The sequence below is a fragment of the Ranitomeya imitator genome, chromosome 5 (assembly GCF_032444005.1).
Source record: "Ranitomeya imitator isolate aRanImi1 chromosome 5, aRanImi1.pri, whole genome shotgun sequence".
Taxonomy (NCBI): Eukaryota; Metazoa; Chordata; class Amphibia; order Anura; family Dendrobatidae; genus Ranitomeya; species Ranitomeya imitator.
In genome coordinates, this window is record NC_091286.1 from 89188957 (window position 1) to 89216071 (window position 27115).

At 41.5% G+C, this 27115-nt stretch overlaps 1 protein-coding gene across 1 annotated transcript in view; it reads right to left on the reverse strand.

Moving 5' to 3' along the window:
• Positions 1-3139: 3139 nt before the first annotated feature.
• CCDC85A (coiled-coil domain containing 85A) overlaps positions 3140-27115 on the reverse strand; it is a 497193-nt gene continuing 473217 nt past the window's right edge. Inside the window, exon 3 of the mRNA XM_069768914.1 lies at positions 3140-4130. Coding sequence (XP_069625015.1) covers positions 4081-4130 — 50 coding nt within the window. The 3' untranslated portion in view covers positions 3140-4080. The remainder of the gene's footprint in view (positions 4131-27115) is intronic.

Here is a 27115-nt window from a genome sequence, read left to right on the forward strand (position 1 = left end):
AAAGTTCTGAAATGAAAGTTCATGATATGATTTATTTAAGACAAACACCTGACATTTTTCAAGGAATGTTTAGATGTTTTAGATTAACTGTACTTCATTTTATTGAATTATATCCATTGACAAGTTTAAATATTATGTATATCAAAGATATATGGAGAGAAACAGTATGATTGTTCTTGATCTTGGCGCAGAGGTTCTGCATAATCTTTCTTTTCTAATTATTACTGAAAATATAGTATAAATTCCATACACATATTAAAAGATAACCATCATTAAATTATTGTGCAAATAGAAGAAGTTGTGGAACAACTTTAAAGCTTTCTTATGCAGCTGGGTAGTTTGTCCCCTGAATTGCTGTGCATTTACCCTGAATAATTATTGGGAAGAACACTCATTTCCTGATAACTGTGCAGTGTAAACAAGCTGATGATCACCCGATGAATGAGCAAAACACTAATTAGTCAGTTGTAATAATCTTTTGGCTAGCTTAAAAGATCATTGTTTTCTGCAGTTATTGACCTGTGCTGCCTCGAACAATGGCAGACTATGCATACAGATTTTTCTGATTCTATTGCAAGCTATTAATTGACCGCCTGTTGGCAAATATATAGCCAATTGGAGGTTGCATTTTGTTTTGGCTAAAAGAACTTTAAGTCTGGAAACTTCTCTATCTTTTACCACGGAGTAAATGACAAATTGCAGTCTATTTTGAGTCTCAGACAATTTGTAACATTTGGGCAATGCATTACATGACAGTAGATAACTCTTAAAGGGTGTATGTCAGAAGACACATCCTTACTTATTAGATGATGCTTGAATTATTACTCTGTCCTCTAATTAAGCAGAAAAAGATTTCTTGGCCAATCAGATAGGTGAAGAGGGCTGATGAATAGTGATGAGCGAGTGTACTCGGGTGACCTCCGAGTATTTGTTAGTGTTCGGAGATTTAGTTTTTCATCACGGCAGCTGAACTTTTTACAGCTGTTAGCCAGGCTGAGTACATGTGGGGGTTGCCTTGTTGCTAGGTAATCCCCACATATAATCAGGCTGGCTAATTGCTGTAAATCATGCTGCTGAGGGGATGAAAACTTAATCTCCGAGCAGTCATAAATACTCGAAGATCACCCGAGCGTGCGCGGAAAAAACCCAGCAACAAGTACACTGGCTAATCACTACTGATGACCAGTTTGCATGACCATATTATTAAAATATTGTGTATATTAAGCAAATAAGTCCTCTTAACACGTTTTAGTTGCAATGAGGGCCCTGTCTATGTAGTAAAATACTATGTAATATTATGAACCATTAAAATTGATGTCCTCTACACATTCTCAATCCATATTTTTGCCCCCAGTAAAATGGCAACACACATTCACCAATAGTGCTGGGGTTGTTCCAACAGTGTCAGCACTGTTTCTCCCAGGGCTCACGTATCATTATTATGTCACGAGATCCCTGTCACCAGCGATCACTTCACTTTCCTCACCTTTGGATGTATCACATAAATCCAGGAGAAGTGAGAGCTCACTCTCTCACTTTCTCCAGATGTATGTGATTTGTCCAAAGTCGGGGAAAGTGAAGCAGCCACTGATTGGCCTCAGGGATTGCCTAATATAATAAAATTACGTGAACGACAGAGACAGTGCTGACACAGGTGCAGGTACCAGAGATAAGTATATGTTTTGTTATTTTACTGGGGTCAAGCATACGGATTGAGAAGGTGTTGTGGACAACCCTTTTAAGCTTTCTGGGTGATAATTAGTGTTGAGTAGTGTTGAGCGATACCTTCCGATATTTGAAAGTATCGGTATCGGATGGTATCGGCTGATACCGGCAAAATATCGGATCTCGCCGATACCGATACCCGATACCAATACAAGTCAATAGGACACAAATATCAGAATGTATCCTCGATGGTTCCCAGGATCTGAAGGAGAGGAAACTCTCCTTCAGGCCCTGGGATCCATATTAATGTAAAAAATAAAGAATAAAAATAAAAAATATGGCTATACTCACCCTTCCAAAGAACCCTGGCTGTCACGGCTGCAAGCATCCGCCTCCGTTCCTGAGAATTGCAGAGAGTGAAGGAGCTTTGATGACGTCGCGGTCACCTGACCGCTCACATGACCGCTCACCTGACCGTGGCATCATCGAAGGTCCTTCACTCACTACATTCTCAGGAACGGAGGCGGACGGTTGCAGCGGTGACAGCCAGGGTTCTTCGGAGGGGTGAGTATAGCCATATTTTTATTTTTAAATTCTTTATTTTTTACATTATTATGGATCCCAGGGCCTGAAGGAGAGTTTCCTCTCCTCCAGACCCTTGGAACCATACGCACCGCACACTCCGATTTCCGATATCACAAAAATATCGGAACTCGGTATCAGAATTCCGATACAGCAAGTGTTGGCCGATACCCGATACTTGCAGTATCGGAATGCTCAACACTAGTGATAATGTATCAAAGACTTCATAAAAAGCAGGTTTCTTTCCACGGACAAATGCACTTTATGTGCTATATATAGCTTGTTACAAAATACCAAATTTTCTTTGTACATAATATTCATGTTCTAGTTTCATAAAATTGGATTTTTGAAATACTGTAGGTTGATATATTTAATATTATATTTTTCAAAATAGAAGATTGTTGCATTCCTATTATATACTTAAAGTGAAAAAATAAGCAACTATATATTTTAACAAGCCTGTTGCACATTCATACAAGAAACTATCATAGCAGTTTGAACACATCAAACATCTATCAAAGTATTTAACTACACACAACCTAATGATTTTAACATATGAAGAAATTCAACTACACACATCTATGGCACCTTTTGGTCAATACTTAGGCAATCTGATTAAAAGCATTTAGCAGTTCAATAATGGAAGGTCATGCTTTGTATATTTGAAAATCTTTCTTTCAATGAATGATTTGCAAGATAAGCTTGAGTGCAATTTTCATTTTTTTTTCCAACTTATAAAAACAAACCCAAACTGTAAAAAGATAGAAATTACCAATACAATCTAGAATTTTAAAATTTAACTTTTGAAATAATAATTTACATCTGAAAGTCAACAGTGGTCCCATTGGTTATCTGAAATTATGTAACATATCAAAAACAATGTTTTTTTTTTCATTATAATTACATTAATTTTTTTGTATATACCTTTAATTTATCATGTTCGCTGAAAGAAATCAGCATGATATTAGCACCTCTACACAACTAATCAGGAAATTTAAATTAGCAATAGAAATATAAATACATAAATTATGAATAAAGTAAGATCTAGATAAAAAAGAAATAAACACATTAGTAAACAAAAAAATCTTAAAATTATTAAATAAGTATTGAAAAAAATAATACAAGCTAGAGCACTTTGGCATGCCCACGTCACGATTGTGCAGCACCATTTTTAGAATGAGGATATAGGTAGGAACAAAAGGAAGTCTCCTTATAATACAATTTTGAAAGCTTTTGTAATGAAATAGGATGTGATATATTAAATTTTATTATAGGTAATACTATAGGAGATGAACCCCAGGCGCCTGGTGTGCTAATAGTATTTTATATTGTACAGTACAAATAATAAATCAATACTTTTATGTCATATTTTCATTACATCAAAATTACCAATTACCATTACTATATAGAATATGCAAACATTTTGTTGCGCTACAATATTTTTTTTACCATAATCATGGTAGAACTTCTTATGTTTTATTAATATATTTAATTCAATGGAATAAAACATTTTTTAAATAAAGGTTTACTTTTCTTTTTGGTTTTCAACAACTGTGCCATCAGAAGATATTTATGTGCTAATAAGAAGTGAATTTTTTTTTATTTTAAAGAATAGATTTGCAGCTTATTATTTTGACAATTTGTGCCATGTTATAAATCTATACAGTGATAAATTCAGACATTAATATGCCTGGGGCTTTACATTTATGAGTACTTTTGTACTATTTTTCACTAGAAACACCATAATTTTATTTTTTATTTTTTTCCGCAAGGTTTTGGACAATATGCATTTCGCTCTACATTGGTCCTTTGTACTGATTGCCAGAAAGATTTCTAATTCCAGGACATGAACCGGCAGCATCTCCAAGTTTCCTCCACACAACCTGGAAGAGAAAAGAAAAAATGTATATTAGCAAACTAAAATGAAAATAAAAAAGTTTACCATACTTAGCTTTTTTCTCTAACCTCAGGATAAGACAATGATAGGACAACCATGGAACTGTAAAATCAAAAATGAATATACATGTAACATATAACTGATACTCTCTTTTCCTTTTTGCTTTCAAAACTCGGCCATCTCAATTGAGAGGGCATAGGGTTTTCAGCTACCCCTCACCATTCCATTTAGAAAAGAGGAAAAATCTAGCATTTTCCAATCTTTGATAATGTTACAATGGAGCCTACACATGTTTAAGAAGCCCCCAAAGAAATAAAATTAGGCAAAGTCAAGCTGGACACTTCTACCCCTTACCATATTCCATAAAGACTGTCTTTATGGTATGTTCTTCCATATGCTAACCTTAGTGTTTTACAATTCATTTCTCTATACACGTAACTCATTAATCGTCACAGTCTCTTCACTAAACGTAGAGTCATCTGATGATTAAAAAAGTGTAAAGAACTTTTATTAAAATTACATTTCAATCTCCAAAACTCCCATGATCACTAAGCAGGGCCAGTTTTAAACAAAGTAGGACCCTGGGAAAAAAATAAAAGTGGGGCCCTAAATTCTGCACTCAAAGAATTACACTGCGTGCAGAATTATTAGGCAAGTTGTATTTTAGAGGATTATTATTATTATTGATCAACAACTATGTTCTCAATCAACCCAAAAGACTCATAAATATTAAAGCTTAATATTTTTGTAAGTTGGAGTGGTTTTTTTTATTTAGCTATCTTAGGAGGATATCTGCGCAGGTAACTATTACTGTGCAGAATTATTAGGCAACTTAATAAAAAACAAATATAATCCCATCTCACTTGTTTATTTTCACCAGGTAAACCCCTATAACTGCACAAAATTTAGAAATAAACATTTCTGACATGCAAAAACAAAACGAAAAAAAAAAATAGTGACCAATATAGCCACCTTTCTTTATGATGACACTCAACATCCTTCCATCCATAGATTCTGTCAGTTGCTTGATCTGTTTACGATCAACATTGCGTACAGCAGCCACCACAGCCTCCCAGATACTTCCGAGAGGTGGACTGTTTTCCCTCCCTGTAGATCTCACATTTTATGAGGGACCACAGGTTCTCAATGGGGCTCAGATCAGGTGAACAAGGGGGCCATGTCATTATTTTTTCTTCTTTAAGACCTTTACTGGCAAGCCACGCTGTGGAGTAGTTGGAGGCATGTGACGGAGAATTGTACTGCATGAAAATCATGTTTTTCTTGAACGATACCAACTTCTTCCTGCACCACTGCTTGAAGAACTTGTCTTCCAGAAACTGGCAGTAGGTCTGGGAGTTGAGCTTCACTCCATCCTAAACCCGAAAATGTCCCACAAGTTCATCTTTGATGAGACCAGCCCATACCAATACCCCACTTCCACCTTGCTGGCGTCTGAGTCGGAGTGGAGCTCTCTGCCCTTTACTGATCCAGCCTCTGGCCCATCCATCTGGCCCATCAAGTGTCACTCTCATTTCATCAGTCCATAGAACCTTTGGAAAGTCAGTCTTAAGATGTTTCTTGGCCCAGTCTTAATGTTTTATCTTATGTTTCTTGTACAAATGTGGTCGTTTTTCAGCCTTCCTTTCCTTGGCCATGTCCCTGAGTATCGCACACCTTGTGCTTTTTGTTACTCCAGTAATGTTACAGCTCTGAAATATGGCCAAACTGGTGGCAAATGGCATCTTGGCAGCTTCATGCTTGATTTTCCTCAATTCATGGGCAGTCATTTTACACCTTTTATGCCCAACACGCTTCTTGCGACCCTGTTGGCTATTTGCCATGAAATGCTTGATTGTTCGGTGATCACGCTTCAAAAGTTTGGCAATTTCAACACTGCTGCATCCCTCTGCAAGACATCTCACAATTTTGGACTTTTCAGAGCCTGTCAAATCTCTTTTCTGACCCATTTTGCCAAAGGAAAGAAAGTTGCCTAATACTTTAGCACACCTTATATAGGGTTTTGATGTCATTAGTCAACATCCCTCCTCATTACAGAGATGCACATCACCTGATTTACTTAATTGGTAGTTAGCTCTCATTCCTGAACAGCTTGGAGTAGCACAGCATGTATAAAAAGTATTATGTGATCCAAAAAACAACTTGCCTAATAGTTCTGCACAAAGTGTATATTATCAGAATGTCCACTAACCAATAGCTTGTCTAGTAAGACACATGATTGATACCTGGCAATTATAAGTTCCACCAGGTATGTGTCACCAGGTTTGGCCTATAAGAGATATGGCCATCACATTTCGGGGCTTATATACAGCATTCTATAATTCTGTATATTTGCCCCCAACACTACCTGCAAGAAAAGAAAAATAACTTTTATTATACTCAGCCGTGGGACGGTCCGGTAGGATGGGCGTCACTGGTCTTGGTCTGGCGCCTCCCATCTTCTTACGATCCCTATCTACATGCTGTCTTCATGTGTATGTTGTGTCCCTTCATCATCCACATAGTTTTGTGAGGGCAGAGCAAAGTACTGAATTGCACATGTGCCAGGGCTCTTTGATCCTTCCCGCCACCTGCGTACTGCAGTACTTTGCTGTGCCCTCAATAGGGAAGAGAAGTGAGCCTTTGCATGAGCGCGGTGCCAAGGAGACACTCCATTCACATGAAGCAAGCAGGAGGGTGGCATCACAAGAAGATGAAGGGAGGCGCCAGACCAAGAAAAGGGACACCCTTCGGACTGCACCACCCCGCAGGTGAGTATTACAAAAGTTATTTTTCCTCTCTTGCAGGTCAGGTTGGAGGCAGATTTACAGCATTATACAGGTCCTTCTCAAAAAATTAGCATATAGTGTTAAATTTCATTATTTACCATAATGTAATGATTACAATTAAACTTTCATATATTATAGATTCATTATCCACCAACTGAAATTTGTCAGGTCTTTTATTGTTTCAATACTGATGATTTTGGCATACAACTCCTGATAACCCAAAAACCTGTCTCAATAAATTAGCATATTTCACCCATCCAATCAAATAAAAGTGTTTTTTAATAACAAACAAAAAAAACAACAAATAATAATGTTCAGTTATGCACTCAATACTTGGTCGGGAATCCTTTGGCAGAAATGACTGCTTCAATGCGGCGTGGCATGGAGGCAATCAGCCTGTGACACTGCTGAGATGTTATGGAGGCCCAGGATGCTTCAATAGCGGCCTTAAGCTCATCCTGAGTGTTGGGTCTTGCGTCTCTCAACTTTCTCTTCACAATATCCCACAGATTCTCTATGGGGTTCAGGTCAGGAGAGTTGGCAGGCCAATTGAGCACAGTAATACCATGGTCAGTAAACCATTTACCAGTGGTTTTGGCACTGTGAGCAGGTGCCAGGTCGTGCTGAAAAATGAAATCTTCATCTCCATAAAGCATTTCAGCCGATGGAAGCATGAAGTGCTCCAAAATCTCCTGATAGCTAGCTGCATTGACCCTGCCCTTGATGAAACACAGTGGACCAACACCAGCAGCTGACATGGCACCCCACACCATCACTGACTGTGGGTACTTGACACTGGACTTCAGGCATTTTGGCATTCCCTTCTCCCCAGTCTTCCTCCAGACTCTGGCACCTTGATTTCCGAATGACATGCAAAATTTGCTTTCATCAGAAAAAAGTACTTGGGATCACTTAGCAACAGTCCAGTGCTGCTTCTCTGTAGCCCAGGTCAGGCGCCTCTGCCGCTGTTTATGGTTCAAAAGTGGCTTTACCTGGGGAATGCGGCACCTGTAGCCCATTTCCTGCACACGCCTGTGCACGGTGGCTCTGGATGTTTCCACACCAGACTCAGTCCACTGCTTCCTCAGGTTCCCCAAGGTCTGGAATCGGTCCTTCTCCACAATCTTCCTCAGGGTCCGGTCTCCTCTTCTCGTTGTACAGCGTTTTCTGTCACATTGTTTCCTTCCAACAGACTTACCAGTGAGGTGCCTTGATACAGCACTCTGGGAACAGCCTATTTGTTGAGAAATTTCTTTCTGGGTCTTACTCTCTTGCTTGAGGGTGTCAATGATGGCCTTCTTGACATCTGTCAGGTCGCTAGTCTTACCCATGATGGGGGTTTTGAGTAATGAACCAGGCAGGGAGTTTATAAAAGCCTCAGGTATCTTTTGCATGTGTTTAGAGTTAATTAGTTGATTCAGAAGATTAGGGTAATAGGTCGTTTAGAGAACCTTTTCTTGATATGCTAATTTATTGAGACAGGTTTTTTGGGTTATCAGGAGTTGTATGCCAAAATCATCAGTATTAAAACAATAAAAGACCTGACAAATTTCAGTTGGTGGATAATGAATCTATAATATATGAAAGTTTAATTGTAATCATTACATTATGGTAAATAATGAAATTTAACACTATATGCTAATTTTTTGAGAAGGACCTGTAGAATTCTGTATATCAGCCCTGAAAGTTGATGACCGTTTCTATAACGGCCAAATGAGGTGACAGGTTTCGTTTAAGTAAAAAAAATAACTTAACGGAGTTGTCCAGTGACAACAAGTTATCATCTAGTCACAAGATAGGTGATAAGTTATTGATCAGTGGGGATCTGACTACTGAGACCCTTGCTGATAAGCAACATAGGGAACTTTTTTCCAAATAAAATGAAGCGACAGTGCGCAGAAGCGACCTGCACTTCATTCATTTCCTATGGGGCTGCCGACCTCTGAGCACAGCTTTTTCTGGCAGCCTCATCAAGAATGAATGGATCAGTGGTCAGTAGGGTTGAGCGAAACGGATCGTTCATTTTCTAAAGTTGCCGACTTTTGGCAAAGTCGGGTTTCATGAAACCCGACCCGATCCCTGTGTGGGGTCGGCCATGCGGTACGCGACTTTCACGCCAAAGTCACGTTTCGTATGACGCACTTGGCGCCATTTTTTCAGCCAATGAAGGAGCATGGGCAGAGTGATGACATAGGTCTTAGGGGCGTGGACGCCTATCGTCATCTTGTCGCTTGTGCGCTGTAGCGATTTGAAATGTGTAACACCAGCTTTTCTGTTCAGGGACGGAGGGGAGAGAGAGAGAGAGAGAGAGAAAAAAAAAATTCCCATTGACTTTGCATTGGGTTTCGTGTTTCGGTCGATCCCCGACTTTTCGCCATAATCGGCCGATTTCACTCGACTCGACTTTAGAGATAGTCGGGTTTCGCGAAACCTGACTCGACCCTAAAAAAGTAAGGGTCGCTCAACCCTAGTGGTCAGGCATTCCCCGCTCTGACAATTGGTGCAAGGTTCAGAAGTCAGACACCCACTGAACAGTAACTTATCACTTATCCTATGGAGTACATAATTTAGGTGACTGCAAATGTCTGGTGACTGAAACAGCACATCATCAGAAACATATATGATAATGCACAGTGAAAATAACCTGCCACTGCAGCCTTTTTAACATATGAATGCTAGCCGTGTTTTTCACGTATTGCATTTATACGTGTGATAATTAGAGATGAACGAATATTTCAATGTTCGGTTTGAATTACGTTCGTCTAAGTGAGGCAAAAACAAACACATGTACAACACCTTATAATGGCCCTAAATGCTGCCAAAACACATCAAATGAGGGACAGATAACAGGAAAGTGGCCTTAATGCACCCACAGTGCAGGTTTTAGCATGGCACTGCAGCAATCAGCCAAGCATGAGGTATCAGGGTCTGGGACAGCATTTGCAGCTTTCAATTGAACATCACAGTAAGACGAGGTGGGTGAGGGATTGGTGTAGGGCCCCTTTGCACTGATTCCACATGCAACACTTCTACCTGCTTTCATGCTGAGCCACAGTCAGCTGGCACACATACTGTATCAGTTTTCTAGACTACCATTGTCAGAAAAATGTAAGTATAGTAACAAAAATAGTTGAGTCCAAGGAAGTGGAGGCCTGACGGTCTCGAAGGCACACTGCTACAGGCAACACGCTTAAAGGAGACCCAACCAGGAGTGTTCACATTTCCAAAAATAATTGGCAGACACCACCAAAGTGGCTTAGATTTCACCACAGTAGAAATTGTGTAATAGGGACCAACAGGTCTTCCACTACACCCAATACAGCAGATGAACACCCAACCAGGAGTGTTCACATTTTAAAAACTGAGTGCCTGACACCACCGAAGTGGAATAACTGTCCCGAGAATATAAATAGTATAATTGAAACAGACATGTCTTACACTACAGCTAACCCAGCAGATGTAGACCAACCATGATTGTTAACATCATCAGCAGCAGCCACAGGGGGCACAGAAGCCACACTAAAGATATCGCAGAGTGCAGTTACATGACATTAATGCATCACACTAAAAAATGCAATATCACCTAATCTGTACAGTCTGCAATTGGGTGCAAAATGTCCTTGGAGATCCATGGCTTGCTCATCTTAATGAAAGTTAGGCGGTTTACACTTTCACGGGACAGCTGGCTGTGCTTATTTGTCTGGACACTACCAGCAGTGCTGAAGACACGTTCTGAGAGAACGCTGGCTGCCGGGCAAGATAAAACCTACAAGGCGTGTGAGGCAAGCTCAGGCCACTCATCAATTTTGGAAGACCAAAATGTGAAAGGGTCCAAACCCTCTCTCATGGTATTGATATTTAGTTCTAGATACTCCTGCACTTTCCTCTCCATTCATTCACCATGTATAAGACTTGGACTCTGATGTGCTGGTGCACAAGTTGGTCAAAAAAAAGTGTCAAAGGACTCATAAAAATTGCTTCTTCCACGTCAACCACTGCTACTGTTGCTGTTAATGTTTTGGAGCTGAAGAATTGACGTGCTGAAGATTAGAAGTCTACAGTGGCGATGCGAACAGTGTGCTTCACTGCTGTCTTGGGGGAAAAGGTCTCTTAAAGTTGTGTAAAAGCATGTTTTGATACTCCAGCATTCGCGGGTCCCTTTCTAGGGTGGGAATCATCTGTTAAAATTTGGTTTTATAATATGGATCTAATAAAGTGACAACCCAGTAGTCAGCATTATTCCTAATCATAACTATACGGGGATCATGTTGCAGATAGTGCAACAAGAAGAAACTCATATGTTGGGCTCTACCATGAGGTCAAAACTTATGCTGGGTTGGTGGCTGGGTAGCAATGAGGTCTGATTCCTCCGTCCCCTCCTGCCAACCACGAACAACAGAGAGGGGAGGATTATCCTCTTCATCTGACAGTTGCTCGCCCATCACCTCTTCCTCCTCCATTTGTTCTTCGGATCTTGCACATTCGATAGCAGTTTGTCTGTTACCACCAGCCACCTTCGATCACAGTAATCCACCCTCCCTTGGCACCTGTTTGACGACAGTCTTGAACTTAGAGACAATGTTATCCCTTCCGCATCCTCCTCTGCTTTCTCCTCTTCTGAGACCACCATCTCCTCCCGCAGGCTATTCAATGTCTTCTCCAGCATATAGATGACCTGAATAGTGATGCTGATGATGGCATCATCAGCGATAATCACCTTAGTAGCCATTTCAAAACTGTGCAGAAGGGTGCAGAGGTCATTAATCTGTACCCATTCTGTAAATGTGATATGCACCACGCCCGTACTGCGTTGGCCAAGGCTATACGACACGACACACTGCTTCAGGACTTTTTGCTGCTGCCACAGTCGCAGCAACATGTGCAGAGTGGAATTCCACAGTGTCAACACATTGCTTATCAACCTGTTAACTGGCATGGAAAAAGACCTCTGTATCGATGCAAGTCAATGAGCAGAGGGGTGCGAACAGCAGAAATGAGCAAACAGCGTATGTGCTTTCTGGAGCAGCTCGCCAAGGCCAGGATCATGGCTGAGGAAACCCTGTACCACCAGGATGAGGACATGAGCCATGTAAGGTACATGTGTGAGTTTGCCTCGCCGCAGGGCCGCCACCAGGTGCGAACCTGCCACCAAGTTGCACAGTTATCAGATACGGTCTTCCCTGGATGCAGGTTCAGCGGAGCCATTGATCAAACTCAGCCTGGAGAGCTGTCCTCAACTCTTCAGCTGTATGACTGCAATCTCCAAGGCATATCAATTTTAATACTGCCTGATTGCGGTGAGCCCTGGCTGAGCAGTACAGAGGTGTTGGGGGTTCACTCTGCACTGTTGGAACGTATGTCCCATTAAGGCAAAGGTTGAGGGTGCAGGTGGAGGCCCTAGAGGAGATAGAGAAGGCAGAAGCACTGCTAAATGTAGGGGTTTGTCCTGCAAGCCTTGATGATTCCAAGGCTTGTGGAGCAGCGCCTGTCCCCACAGCCATCAGATTCACCCAGTGCCCTGTCAGCGAGATGTAGTGCCCTTGGCCATGCTTACTTATCCAAGTGTCTGTGGTGAAATGCACCCTGGCAGACAGAGAATTTGTCAATGAATGGATGATGTTGTTTGCAACATGCTGGTGTGGCGCAGGCACAGCTTTCATAGAAAAGTAATAGCGACTGGGTAATTGGTACTGAGGGACTGCGACGGCCATCAGTTTTCGTAAACCTTCTGTATCTACCACACGGAAAGGCAACATTTCTGTGGCCGTGGAATGGAGATGGTGGAGTTCAACATCTGAGCTTTGTCATGCATAGGAGGAAACAATCTTTTACATGACCACAACTGCAGAACCGTGGGCTGGCAGTTTTTCTCACACTGCTAGCGTGGATCTCACCAAAGTCACCATAGTTCAGCCCGGCTGGGAACGAAGCCTCAGTGAATGTACATATCCTTGATGATGTCACCTCCAGTCACTGAGGCTGCACTCACAGCAGTTCATTCCCCAGTGGTTCTCAGCCTGAACGGTCTCATCTTGGCACCATCCAGGTTGAAACTATTTCTCCCCCTGAGATGGATTATGGCGTGGGACACAACGATGGACAGGTATGGCATATTGCTGTTTTATTATTTTTCATTTATTACAGGAGATTGAGGGCTTCGGTGGAATTAGTCGAGATCGTGAGTATGGTTTAATTGAGATTATTAAAGGAGTCTGGGTCATTTTATCAACTAAAGGACTTTATTCTGGCTGTGTGTTTATTTACCATACAACTATAGGATTAGTAATGGATAGCTGTCTTATAGAAGCCTCTCCATTACTAAGCTGTGGGCTTGATGTCACCTGACAGTCAAAGGTGATATCAACCCCACAAAAATGAACCTCACTTATCAGTCCTACAGGGCAAGTGGGAAGAGTCTGGCAAAGTACCAGAATTGGTGCATTAAATAAATGTGCCTTTTCTGGACAGCTACGGGCTCCTATTTTTAAGCTGGGGGCCAATATCCATGGCCTTTTACCAGCCTGAGAATATCAGCCCCCAGGTGTCTGCTTCAACAAGGTTGGTTGTCAAAAATGAGGGGGGATCCCACGTCATTTTTTAAAATATTTATTTAAATAATTAAAAAATATTGCGTGAGGACCCCTATATTTTTGAAAATTAGCCTTGCTCAAGCTTGGAGCTGAGGGTTGCAGCGCCCAGCTGTGAGTTTTGCCTGGCTGGTTAACAAAATAATTTTTTAAAATTATTTATTTACTCCCATCCATCGCTCCTGCTCTTGCTGTTATTAGCGGCAGCAAGTGTCAGATAATGGGAGCAGTTGTCCCATCAGCCGACACCAGTGACCAGAGGTAAACTTTATACCTCTGATCACAGCTGTGTGCTCCCGCTGTCTTTTGACAGCATGGGAACCGCAGCTCTCTGACCGGCGAGGATGATTTCACCGCCAATCAGAAGCAATGTTTGCCATGCTGCCATGCACATGACAGCGTGACAAACACCCTGTGGTTCGGGCAGCCAAACCTGAACAGTAACATGGACTTTATTGTGAAGTCAATGTTCGGTGTCCATGGCCGAACAGTAGGTGTTCGGTACGGACACCTAACTTTACTGTTCGGGTTCGCCTATCTCTATTCACAGCCAAGACCAATGGCTAGTGTTGAGCATTCCGATACCGCAAGTATCGGGTATCGGCCGATACTTGCGGTATCGGAATTCCGATACCGAGTTCCGATACTTTTGTGGTATCGGGAATCGATATCGAATCCATATTAATGTGTAAAATAAAAAATTAAAATAAAAAATATTGATATACTTACCTCTCCGGAGGCCCCTGGACAACACCGCTGGTAACCGGCAGCCTTCTTTGCTTAAAATGAGCGCGTTTAGAGCCTTCCATGACGTCACGGCTTCTGAGTGGTCGTGTGCCGCTCATGTGACCGCCACGCGACCAATCACAAGCCGCGACGTTATTCTCAGGCCCTAAACTCCTCATTCTAGGAATTTAGGACCTGAGAATGACGTCACGGCTTGTGATTGGTCGCGTGGCGGTCACATGAGCGGCACGCGACCAATCAGAAGCCGTGATGTCATGGAAGGCCCTAAACGCGCTCATTTTAAGCAAAGAAGGCTGCCGGTTACCAGTGGTGATGTCCAGGGGCCTCCGGAGAGGTAAGTGTATCAATATTTTTTATTTTAATTCTTTATTTTACACATTTATATGGATCCCAGGGCCTGAAGGAGAGTTTCCTCTCCTTCAGACCCTGGGAACCATCAGGATACCTTCCGATACTTGGTGTCCCATTGACTTGTATTGGTATCGGGTATCAGTAATATCCGATACTTTTCGGGTATCGGCCGATACTATCCGATACCGATACTTTCAAGTATCGGATGGTATCGCTCAACACTACCAATGGCACAACCATATTGGTTCCTTGAACTGTCAGTCAATCAGGAGTAATCCACCCTTATGAATAGAAAGCCGTGAAAATGGGGAATGCTGCTCCAAAAGATGGATTATGAAAAAAACCCTTTAAGACAACCAATAGTGCTATAGACATTTACAGAAACACGTTTCAACATTCATAAAGAGGGTTTCATATTTTAGAAAGACAGTATATACAACTTAATATAACTAAATGAATTTCCGCATACAGCATTTCATATATTCACAAATTTCTTGGCAATATTTCTGACATTTCTTTTTTTGCAATGTAAAAACCATGACACATAGATTTCCCAAACAACATTTGTTATACAACATTGAGTTTCCTCCTACACATACAAGTCAGTGTATTGTTAACGGCAAAAGCTTTTGACTTTCAAATACTGAATCATCATCAGAGACTAATGCACGCCGTACTCTAGCTTACTGGGAATATCCAACTGTTTGAGAGATTATACTGTTCTATATTTCATTTTCAATCTTAAAGTTAGCAAAAATATTTATTTCGGCCCGAAATAAAATCAAATACTGTAGTAACATATTTAGTCATATGTACTACTAATTTATTTTTTGACCCTAACATTAACCATTTTCTGACCTATGAGACACATATTTTGAAGAATACATTGATATTAATTATTTAACCTCCTAAGGGCTCTTTCCCATATATTTGGTCCCTTAGTCTCTAATTCCTCTGGTGTAGTGCAAAAACGCCAATCCCATTGGTTCCTCTGGATTTTCTCTTTTTAACTATGTAAATTAGCTCCCCTATGTGAGGAAGAAAGCTTGCTTTATTGCACCATCTGTTGGTGATAGCTACCCTATAAGTTAATGTTTGAACTTAAAGAGGCTTGCCATGTAATTTAAGATAAGTAGCTAAAACTGGAGTCGTCTTCATAATTAACAGACATCCATCCATGGACAAAATGTTAAATCCGCAGAAGAAATATGCAGAAGCTTTAAAACATAACATGTAGGCTAACTACAGCCACCACTAGAGGGAGCTCAGTAGCTTACTGCATACTACAAAGCTCGGAATCCAGATGGGATGCAGTGGCTCCCTATAGAGGCAGGCTGTGTTTTACATTCTTCGTCTATATGGGAGATTTGAAGCTCTAAAGGAAAATTAGGTATGAAAATGATGCAATGATATATTAAAAGAAATATAAACACATAATTTTGTACTGTACATCTTTAGACTGTTACCTATTTGCAAATTGAACACCGTTTTCTGTTTAACCTTTGAAGATTTTTTTAAGCAAAATATTCATGTTTGTACAAATGCTAACTTTTTTTAAAAGCAGAGGCAACTTTTCCATGAATATGTATTTTAATATTAATAGATCCTTGCAGATTCCTCTGGGGTCTGTCACTTTCCACTATTTTGTTTGAAGCATTAGTATCATTACTGTACCTCAGCTGCACAAATTTTAATACGGGCTGTTAGAAGTTCTAGAATCAGCAACACATGTTCTATTATAGGAAAGTCTTTTCAGCACTTCTCCCTAAAGATAGGATGGTTTTTCTCATTAGTGTTCATCGTAGACTACAATTTAGGTTACAATTTATTACCATATTTAGTGTTGCGCGGCGCAGTAAATAACCAGCAGCACTTTCAACTATTGACATCGTGTTTAATAAATATTGACCTTTAATAAACTTTGCCATAGATCTGGCAATTAGAAGAGACTCTTGGCCTTTATCTTAGCGACAGGCAAGAAAGGTAAGAGATTCATGCCTTATAATTTTATTATTAATGCATACTATTTACTTACTGTACTTCACTGTTGACTACATTTTATAGCTAACTTTATGATCAATTTTTCATAGTAGGACAATATGCCACTCAGAAATCATTAATCATTACTGGGTTATTGGTTTTCCAATGAAGATAATACTTGTGTAAACTTGCAATGAATTTGCATTGTACAGTATTTTATAGGCTAACCCCTTCACACCGCGGCTATTTCCATTTTTATGTTTCCTTTATTTCCTCCCCTTCTTCCCAGAGCCATAACTCTTTTATTTTTCGGCCCACATAGAGATACAAGGCCTTGCTTTTTTGTGATACGAGTTTTGAAGGACACTAATCATTTTACCATGCAAATGCAATTCTGACATTGTTTTTTTTTCAGTTGTTTATACAATGTAAATATTGTGGTAAAGTTGAACTTTCAATATCATACTCTTCATCAATACGATTACGGCAATACCCAAGATGCCCCTTTTTTAATTATTTTAGTGGTAAAAAAATGTAGCCGTTTGAAAAAACACTTTTTGGGTTTTGTTGCCATTTTCTGAGACTAGTAACACTTTTATTTTTTAACTGATGGAGCTGTGTGATGGCTTATTTTTTGATGGGCAATATGAAATTTTTAATAACATTTTTGGATATATTTGACTTTTTGATTGCTTGTTACAGCATTTTTTGTGAAATTCCGAAGACCCAAAAAAATAAATTTTGTTTTTTACTGATTGAGTTAATTGTTTCTATATTTTAATAGACAAGACCTTTCTGATCAGAGCGATACCACATACAGTTAGGGCCAGAAATATTTGGACAGTGACACAATTTTCGCGAGTTGGGCTCTGCATGCCACCACATTGGATTTGAAATGAAACCTCTACAACAGAATTCAAGTGCAGATTGTAACGTTTAATTTGAAGGGTTGAACAAAAATATCTGATAGAAAATGTAGGAATTGTACACATTTCTTTACAAACACTCCACATTTTAGGAGGTCAAAAGTAATTGGACAAATAAACATAACCCAAACAAAATATTTTTATTTTCAATATTTTGTTGCAAATCCTTTGGAGGCAATCACTGCCTTAAGTCTGGAACCCATGGACATCACCAAACGCTGGGTTTCCTCCTTCTTAATGTTTTGCCAGGCCTTTACAGCCGCAGCCTTCAGGTCTTGCTTGTTTGTGGGTCTTTCCGTCTTAAGTCTGGATTTGAGCAAGTGAAATGCATGCTCAATTGGGTTTAGATCTGGAGATTGACTTGGCCATTGCAGAATGTTCCACTTTTTGGCACTCATGAACTCCTGGGTAGCTTTGGCTGTATGCTTGGGGTCATTGTCCATCTGTACTATGAAGCGCCGTCCAATCAACTTTGCAGCATTTGGCTGAATCTGGGCTGAATGTATTTCCCGTTACACTTCAGAATTCATCCGGCTACTCTTGTCTGCTCTTATGTCATCAATAAACACAAGTGACCCAGTGCCATTGAAAGCCATGCATGCCCATGCCATCACGTTGCCTCCACCATGTTTTACAGAGGATGTGGTGTGCCTTGGATCATGTGCCGTTCCCTTTCCTCTTCAAACTTTTTTCTTCCCATCATTCTAGTACAGGTTGATCTTTGTCTCATCTGTCCATAGAATACTTTTCCAGAACTGAGCTGGCTTCTTGAGGTGTTTTTCTGCTAATTTAACTCTGGCCTGTCTATTTTTGGTGTTGATGAATGGTTTGCATCTAGATGTGAACCCTTTGTATTTACTGTCATGGAGTCTTCTCTTTACTGTTGACTTAGAGACAGATACACCTACTTCACTGAGAGTGTTCTGGACTTCAGTTGATGTTGTGAACGGGTTCTTCTTCACCAAATTAAGTATGCGGCGATCATCCACCACTGTTGTCATCCGTGGACGCCCAGGCCTTTTTGAGTTCCCAAGCTCACCAGTCAATTCCTTTTTTCTCAGAATGTACCCAACTGTTGATTTTGCTACTCCAAGCATGTCTGCTATCTCTCTGATGGATTTTTTCTTTTTTTTCAGCCTCAGGATGTTCTGCTTCACCTCAATTGAGAGTTCCTTTGACCGCATGTTGTCTGCTCACAGCAACAGCTTCCAAATGCAAAACCACACACCTGGAATCCACCCCTGACCTTTTAACTACTTCATTGATTACAGGTTAACGAGGGAGACGCCTTCAGAGTTAATTGCAGCCCTTAGAGTCCATTGTCCAATTACTTTTGGTCCCTTGAAAAAGAGGACGCTATGCATTACAGAGCTATGATTCCTAAACCCTTTCTCCGATTTGGATGTGGAAACTATCATATTGCAGCTGGGAGTGTGCACTTTCAGCCCATATTATATATATAATTGCATTTCTGAACATGTTTTTGTAAACAGCTAAAATAACAAAACTTGTGTCACTGTCCAAATATTTCTGGCCCTAACTGTATGTATATTTTTTTTAATTTTTTTTATATCTTTATTTTCAAGGGGGCAAAATGGGGTGATGTGGGTTTTTTCATATTTTTCAAAGCTTTTTTTTTACATTCCCTTTTCTTTTTGGTCTCCTTAGGAGACTTGAAACAGCGATCGTCTGATCACAGCTCTCAACCTCTGAAACACACAAAGACGGTAACACCCTGGACCTGGCTTTTGCCCGGCTCTGCTCAATCTCCTACCTAGATAACTCACCGCTTCCCCTCTCTGACCACAACATTCTCTCCTTCACACTCACATATCCTCGCTCACCCCAGCACCCTCCTACACACCATTCAGTCAGAAATCTACAAGCCATTAACCCTCTTACACTTTCAGACTCCCTATGCTCATCATTGTCCCCAATCTCTTCCTTTTCCTGTCCTGATCTGGCTGTACATCACTTCAATGACACTCTTAGAAGCACCCTTGACCAAGTATCTCCCCTCACCCTCAGAACCTCCAAACACAGAATAAAACAGCCCTGGCTTACATCGCAAACCCGATTTCTCCAGCGATGCTCTAGGTGTGCTGAACGCTTATGGAGGAAAACACGCACACCAGAAGACTTCATACACTTCAAATTTATGTTAAGGACCTATAACTTTGCCCTTCACTTCGCTAAACAGACCTACTTTACCACTCTGATCTCCTCACTATCCAACAACCCCAAGAAACTTTTTGACACCTTTTACTCCCTCCTCAGGCCAAAAGCACAAGCCCCTATCACAGATATTTGTGCTGGTGACCTGGCCTCCCACTTTATAGAGAAAATAGACAATATCCGTCAGGAAATCCACTCCCAACAACTAAGTTCAGTGACTCCCATCCCTCCCCTCATTGCCCCTGGCTCACTCTCCACATTTGATCCCATCACAGAAGAAGAAGTCTCCAAGCTCCTCTCCTCTTCTCGTCCGACTACATGCACTACCGACCCCATTCCCTCACATCTCCTCCAGTCTCTCTCTCCAGTTGTCACAAGTCACCTAACTACAATCTTTAATCTCTCCCTCTCCTCTGGCATTTTCCCCTCCTCCTTCAAACACTCTATCATTACTCCTTTACTAAAGAAACCCACCCTCGACCCATCCTGCACAAACAACTACAGACCGGTCTCCAATCTCCCCTTCATCTCTAAACTCTTGGAGCGCCTGATATACTCCCGCCTTACCCGTTACCTCTCCACTCACTCCCTCCTAGACCCTTCACAGTCCGGTTTCTGCCCCCTACATTCGACAGAAACTGCACTGATCAAAGTGACCAATGACCTTCTGACAGCAAAACGTAATGGTGACCATTCTCTGCTCATTCTTCTCGATCTTTCTGCAGCCTTTGACACTGTTGACCACCCTCTCCTTCTCTCTAGGCTCCAGTCACTAGGCATTAAGGACACTGCTCTCTCCTGGTTCTCCTCCTACCTTTCTGACCGCTCCTTCAGTGTTCTGTTCTCTGGTTCCACTTCATCTCCTCTTCCTCTCACTGTTGGGGTACCTCAGGGCTCAGTCCTTGGCCCCCTTCTGTTCTCTCTCTACACGGCCCCAATTGGACAGACCATCAGCAGATTTGGCTTTCAGTACCATCTTTATGCCGACGACACACAACTATATACGTCATCCCCTGACCTTACCCCCGCTGTACTGCAGAACGCCACTGACTGTCTGTCCGCAGTCTCCAACATCATGTCCGCTCTCTATCTGAAACTCAACCTCTCCAAAACTGAACTTCTTCTGCTCCCACCATCTACTAACCTCCCTAAATCTGACATTTCCCTCTCTGTGGGTGGCACCATAATAACACCTCGGCAGCAGGCGCGCTGTCTGGGTGTTATGTTTGACTCCGATCTCTCCTTCACCTCCCATATACAATCTCTTGCCCGCTCGTGCCGCTTACACCTAAAGAACATCTCTAGAATCCGCCCTTTTCTCACCATGGAGACAGCTAAAACCCTCACTGTCGCCCTGATCCACTCCCGCCTGGACTACTGTAACGCTCTATTAATTGGCCTCCCCCTCACTCGAGTTTCCCCTCTCCAGTCCATCCTTAATGCAGCAGCCAGGGTCGTCCATCTGGCTAATCGTTACTCGGACGCGTCCACTCTTCGCCAGTCGTTACACTGGCTACCCATTCATTACAGGATACAATTCAAAGTACTTGTTCTCACCCACAAAGCTCTCCACAGTGCGGCACCCCCTTACATCTCCTCCCTCATTTCTGTCTATCAGCCTAACCGACCACTGCGCTCTGCAAATGACTTTCGATTAACCTCTGCACTAATCCGTACCTCCCACTCCCGACTCAAAGACTTCTCCCGTGCTGCGCCAATCCTCTGGAATGCTCTACCCCAAGATATTAGGACCATCCATAATTTGCATAGTTTTAGGCGCTCGCTCAAAAGAAATTTGTTCAGAGCGGCCTATCACGTTCACTAATCAAAGTTATGTTATGTTTGTGTGTGTGTAGCCCATTCACTATCCCCATCTATTCCCCAACCCCTGAAGATGGCTGGACCATGATAGTAAATACATCATTGTAAATACACACCTGTACTTTGTATCTCCCCCTCCTCATTGTAGATTGTAAGCTCTCACGAGCAGGGTCGTCTTATTTTGCTTTAATTATTGTATTGTTAACGTTGTTACTTATGACTTTTGTGTTTGAAACTGTTAAACTGTAAAGCGCTGCGGAATATGTTGGCGCTATATAAATAAAGATTATTATTATTATTATGTTATATACAGAGATGCCACAGCATCGCTGCATGCTGCAGAAATCACAGTCTCCTTTGGAGCCCGGCCACATTAAAGGTTTCAAGAAAGCTACATAATGACAGGCATGGGGTCATCAGCGGTACCATATATTTGTATTTTTTTTCAATTCTTTTATTTTTAATGAGGCAAAAGGGAGATAATTTGAATTTTTTTATATATTGTGAGGGGTTGCTTCACTTGGCTGCTTGCACAGGTAGACTCAGGAGCGCGTCTTGAGGTACATCACTTGCTGGTTTATTTAAAGACAACAAAAACCATAGCAGTGCTGAATAAAGCAAAAGTGGCATATCCAGTGTAATGAGAAAAAAAATAAATATGAAGTTCACAAAGGTTTATTTTCCTGCAGGAATCACCCGCAGGTAACAGATAAAGTCCCCAGCTCCTCCTGGAGCCACGTGGAAGTTCCTCCTCTCCCAAGACACAACACACACTGACTCTCATGACCAGCTATTTAACCTAAACATTTGATGATCACATGACCATGACATAATTGCAGGTCCTGTCAGTACAAAAGGTGTTGTTGGCTCTGCAGGAGACATGGTGAGCACCTGCCCACCCCCTCTATGGGAGCCCATCTAAAGCCAGCCCATGCAAGGCCTGTCCCACACGTCCAGATAATTCTGGTACTGGAAAAATCGGTACCGGAGTTATCCGTGTCCGTGTACTTACCTGGCACATCAGTGTGGCACACGTGCGACAGCCATGTGCCGTCCGTGTGCCGACTGGGTACCACACGCACCGTGACCACTCATACAGGAAGAGCTGTGACGCTGAGAGGATGGAAGCACCGAGGGAGCCGGGTAAGAATTTTAATGCCAGTGGGCGGGTGCACAAGGGGAGGGAGGAGAGATTACTGGGAACTTTATTTTAAACACAAAAAAAAACAAAAAAACAATGATTTTTCATTCCTTCTTTCCAGCGAACGCTGCCGGAGAGAAGAATGAATGGGGCTTCAGCACCACAAGCTGGGGGGACAGCGCTTACTGTAGTGCTGTCTCTTGCACGGCACACGGACTGCACACGGACAGCATCCGTATGCGGTACGTGTTTTATACGGACCCATTGACTTTAATGGGTCCGTGTGATCCGTGCGCTCCCACGAACACTGACATGTCTCCGTGTTTTCCAAACGGACACACGGTCCGTGAAAACACGCTGACATGTGCTGAGACACATTGATTTTAATGTGTCTACGTGAGTCAGTGTCTCCGGTACGTGAGGAAACTGTCACCTCACGTACCGGAGCCACTGACATGTGAAACCGGCCTAAGCAACATTAGTTTAACACTTTCAACATGTAGTGTGCTGGAGGAAACATCTTCTGGTTTCACATCACTGATGCCATTATGCGCAATGACACGTATCTCCCCTTATACACTGTGCCAGTGACCCTGTCACAATATTTAACACTTTTTACTTTATTCAATAATCCTCTTATGATACATGAAGCAGCTGTATGATTAAATCAGCCATCAAGTGTGGGGAAAGATTTGGTCTCAGTGTCAGAGCCTGCAACGAAGGCAGAGACATGGGCGATTAAGTAAATATATGCCATTGGTTGTGAGCAGTTTAAAGAAGTTGTCCTATATGGGACATTTATGACATATCAATTAAATATTCCATGAAAATCTGATAGATGTTTGTCCGACCTTTGGGCATTGGGGCCCACGTCTAACCTTAGAATGGGGTCCTGGCTTTCACTCTCATACAATATAAAAATAGCATCAAAGAGTTTTGTACATCTGACATGTGACCGCAATAGCGGTGGGTGAAATCGCGATCCACCCACCGCTATTAAGGCTATGTGCACATGGTGCAGATTTGCCTGCGGATCCAAAGCAGATTGGCCACTGCGGATTCGCAGCAGTTTTCCATCAGGTTTACAGTACCATGTAAACCTATGGAAAACCAAATCCACTGTGCCCATGGTGCGGAAAATACCGCGCGGAAACGTTGCATTGTGTTTTCCACAGCATGTCAATTTTTTTGTGCGGATTCTGCAGCATTTTACACCTGCTCCTCAATAGGAATCCGAAGTTGTAAATCTGTAGGTGAAATCCGCACAAAAACGCAGGAAATCCGCTGAAAATCCGAAGGTAAAATGAAGTGCTTTTTACTTGTGGATTTTTCAAAAACTGTGCAGAAATATCCGCACACAAATCCGCAATGTGGGCACATAGCCTTTCTAGTTAAATGCCGCTGTCAAACGCTGACAGCGGCATTTAACTAGCGATTCCGGCCATCGGGCTGAAAATGTGCGCACTGCTGACCTCGTCACATAATCGGGGGTCAGCGATGCATCGGCATGACAACAAGAGGTCTATTGAAGACCTCTATAGTAGTTGATGCCGGATGGCTGTGAGCGCCACCCTGTGGTCGGCGCTCATAGCAATGCAGCAATTCTACTACATAGGAGCTATCTGAGCATTGCTCCTTTGTAGCAGAGTCGATCAGGCTATGCCAGCTTCTAGCCTCCCATGGAGGCTATTGAAGCAATGCAAAAGTAAAAAAAAGTTTTAAAAAATATGAAAAAATATATATATAAATGTTTAAATGACCCACCTTTCGCCCCATTCAAAATAAAACAATAAAAAAATCAAACATACCCATATTTGGTATTGCCGCGTTCACAAGTGCCCGATCTATCAAATAAAAAACGGATTAACCTGATTGCTAAACGGCGTAGCGAGAAAAACATTTGAAAGGCCTGAATTACGTTTTTTTGGTAGCCGCGACATTGCATTCAGATGAAAAAAGAACGAAAATAATAAAATAGTTATGGATCTGGGAAGGAGGAAAGCGGAAAACGAAAATGCAAAACTGAAAAAAGCTGGGGTCATGAAGGGGTTAATGCATGCAAAAAGTAAAAAAAAAAAGGTTTTAAAAATTTTATTTTTGTTCAAATCACCCCCATTTTGTCCCATTAAAAAACAATTTAAAAAAATACACTTATTTGGTATTGATGCATTGAGAAATGCTCGATCTATCAAAATATAAAAAGAATTAATCAGATCGGTAAGCTGTATAACAAGAAAAAAATCAAAATGCAATAATTAGAATTGCAATTACAATTTTTTGGTCGCTGCAACATTGCAATAAAATGCAATAATGGGCAATCAAGAGGTTGTATCTATTCCAAGATGGTATCAATAAAAACGACAGCTCAGCACACAAAAAATAAGCCTACCCCCGGCCCTAGATCCCAAAAAATGGAGACGCTACGGGTCTCGTAAAATGGCACCATTTTTTTTTCTAAGTTTGTTTACTTTTTTATTACAACACAATTTTCATGGTCCAATGTTTCAAAATTCCATGAAGCACCTGTGTGTTCAAGATGCTTGCCACAATTCTAGATAAATTCCTTGAGACTTATAGTTTCCAAACTGGGGTCATTTGTGGGGGTTCCACTGTTTAGGCACATTTGCGACTCTGCAAAAACAATATGGTATTCACTATCTATTCCAGACAATTTTGCACTCCAAAAGTCAAATGGTGCTCCTTCCCTTCCGAGCCCTGCTGTTTGCCCAAACAGTAGTCTTCCACCACAAATGGGGTATTGGTGTACTCAGGAGAAATTGGAGAACACATTTTATTGTCCATTTTCTCCTGTCACCCTTGTGAAAAAGAAAAATTTGAAGCTAAACATCATTTTTGTGGGAAAAAATTTAATTTTCATTTTTTTCCCACTTTGTTTTAATTCCCGTGATGCACCTGAATCAAAAAAACATGTCTTATAGTTCTGTCAATATGATTCATTTACAAGAGAAAAAAAAATGCATTAGTAGTCCTTTAGAATAAGTAATTTACCGATTAGCATTATAAGCCAAGTGTGTATTATAACCACGTACGCATTTAAGGAAGAAAAACTCAATTTGAATAAAACATCTATATATATAATCATCTAAGGGTCACTTCCGTCTGTCTGTTTGTCTGTCACAGAAATCCCGCATCGCTGATGGCACAGTCCGACCGCGAATTCGCCCCTTCCCACTCTCTGTCAGTACCGCTACGTCATCATCTCGCGAGACCGCAATGCATTCTTGGGACCAGAGTGTCGCGAGGAGCATTGCTAAACGCCTCGCCTGGATCCAGGAGCCGCCGGAAGGTGAGTATATAACTATTTTTTATTTTAATTCTTTTTTTTTAACAGGGATATGGTGCCCGCTGTGTTATATACTACATGGGCTGTGCTATATACTGCGTGGGCTGTGTTATATACTACATCTCTGTGCTATATACTACGTGGGCTGTGTTATATACTGCGCGAGCTGTGTTACATACTGCGTCTCTGTGCTATATACTACGTAGCTGTGCAATATATTACGTGGCTGGGCAATATACTACGTGGCTGTGTTATGAGCGTGCGTGAGCTGTGCTGTATACTACATGAGCTGTGCTATATACTACGTTGCTGTGTTATATACTATGTGGACTGTGTTATATACTACGTGGGCTGCACTATATACTACGTGGGCTGTTATACACTGTGTGGGCTGTATTACATACTACGTGGTCTGTGCTATATACTACATGAGCTGTGTTATACACTGCGTGGACTGTGCTATATACTATGTGGGCTGTGTTATACACTGCATGGGCTGTGCTATATACTGCGTAGGCTGTGCTATATACTACATGGGCTGTGCTATATACTACGTGGGCTGTGCTATATACTACGTGGCTGTGCTATATGCTACGTGGCTGTGTTATATGCTACATGGGCTGTGTTATATACTACATGGCCTGTGCTATATACTACGTGGCTGTGCTATATGCTATGTGGCTGTGCTATATGCTACGTGGGCTGTGTTATATGCTACTTGGCTGTGGTATATATTTTTTGCTGTATCTGTGCATCATGAATCGTGGTATGTGTTAAAGAGGGGGGCCCACTGAGACTCTTTTGCCCGGGGCCATCAAAAACCTGGAGCCGCCCTGGATTCACCGATTGGTCACGCCCGGCCGACCACGAACAATCAGCGACAGGTGCAGTCCGGCCGCGAATTGGCGCAGAATTTGAACCACACTTCGCTAATTGGTCGCGCCGAATCCTGTGTATAAATTGCATTATTCTGAAAACTTCATAAATAAACTACATACATATTCTAGAATACCCGATACGTTAGAATCGGGCCACCATCTAGTGTATTATATTTAAGTTAAATCAGTCCTTATATAACAGTTACAATGCATTACTGCATTTCTTATTCCCTTTTTTTCCATCACTTTCCTTTGTCTATAAATAAGCTTTAATA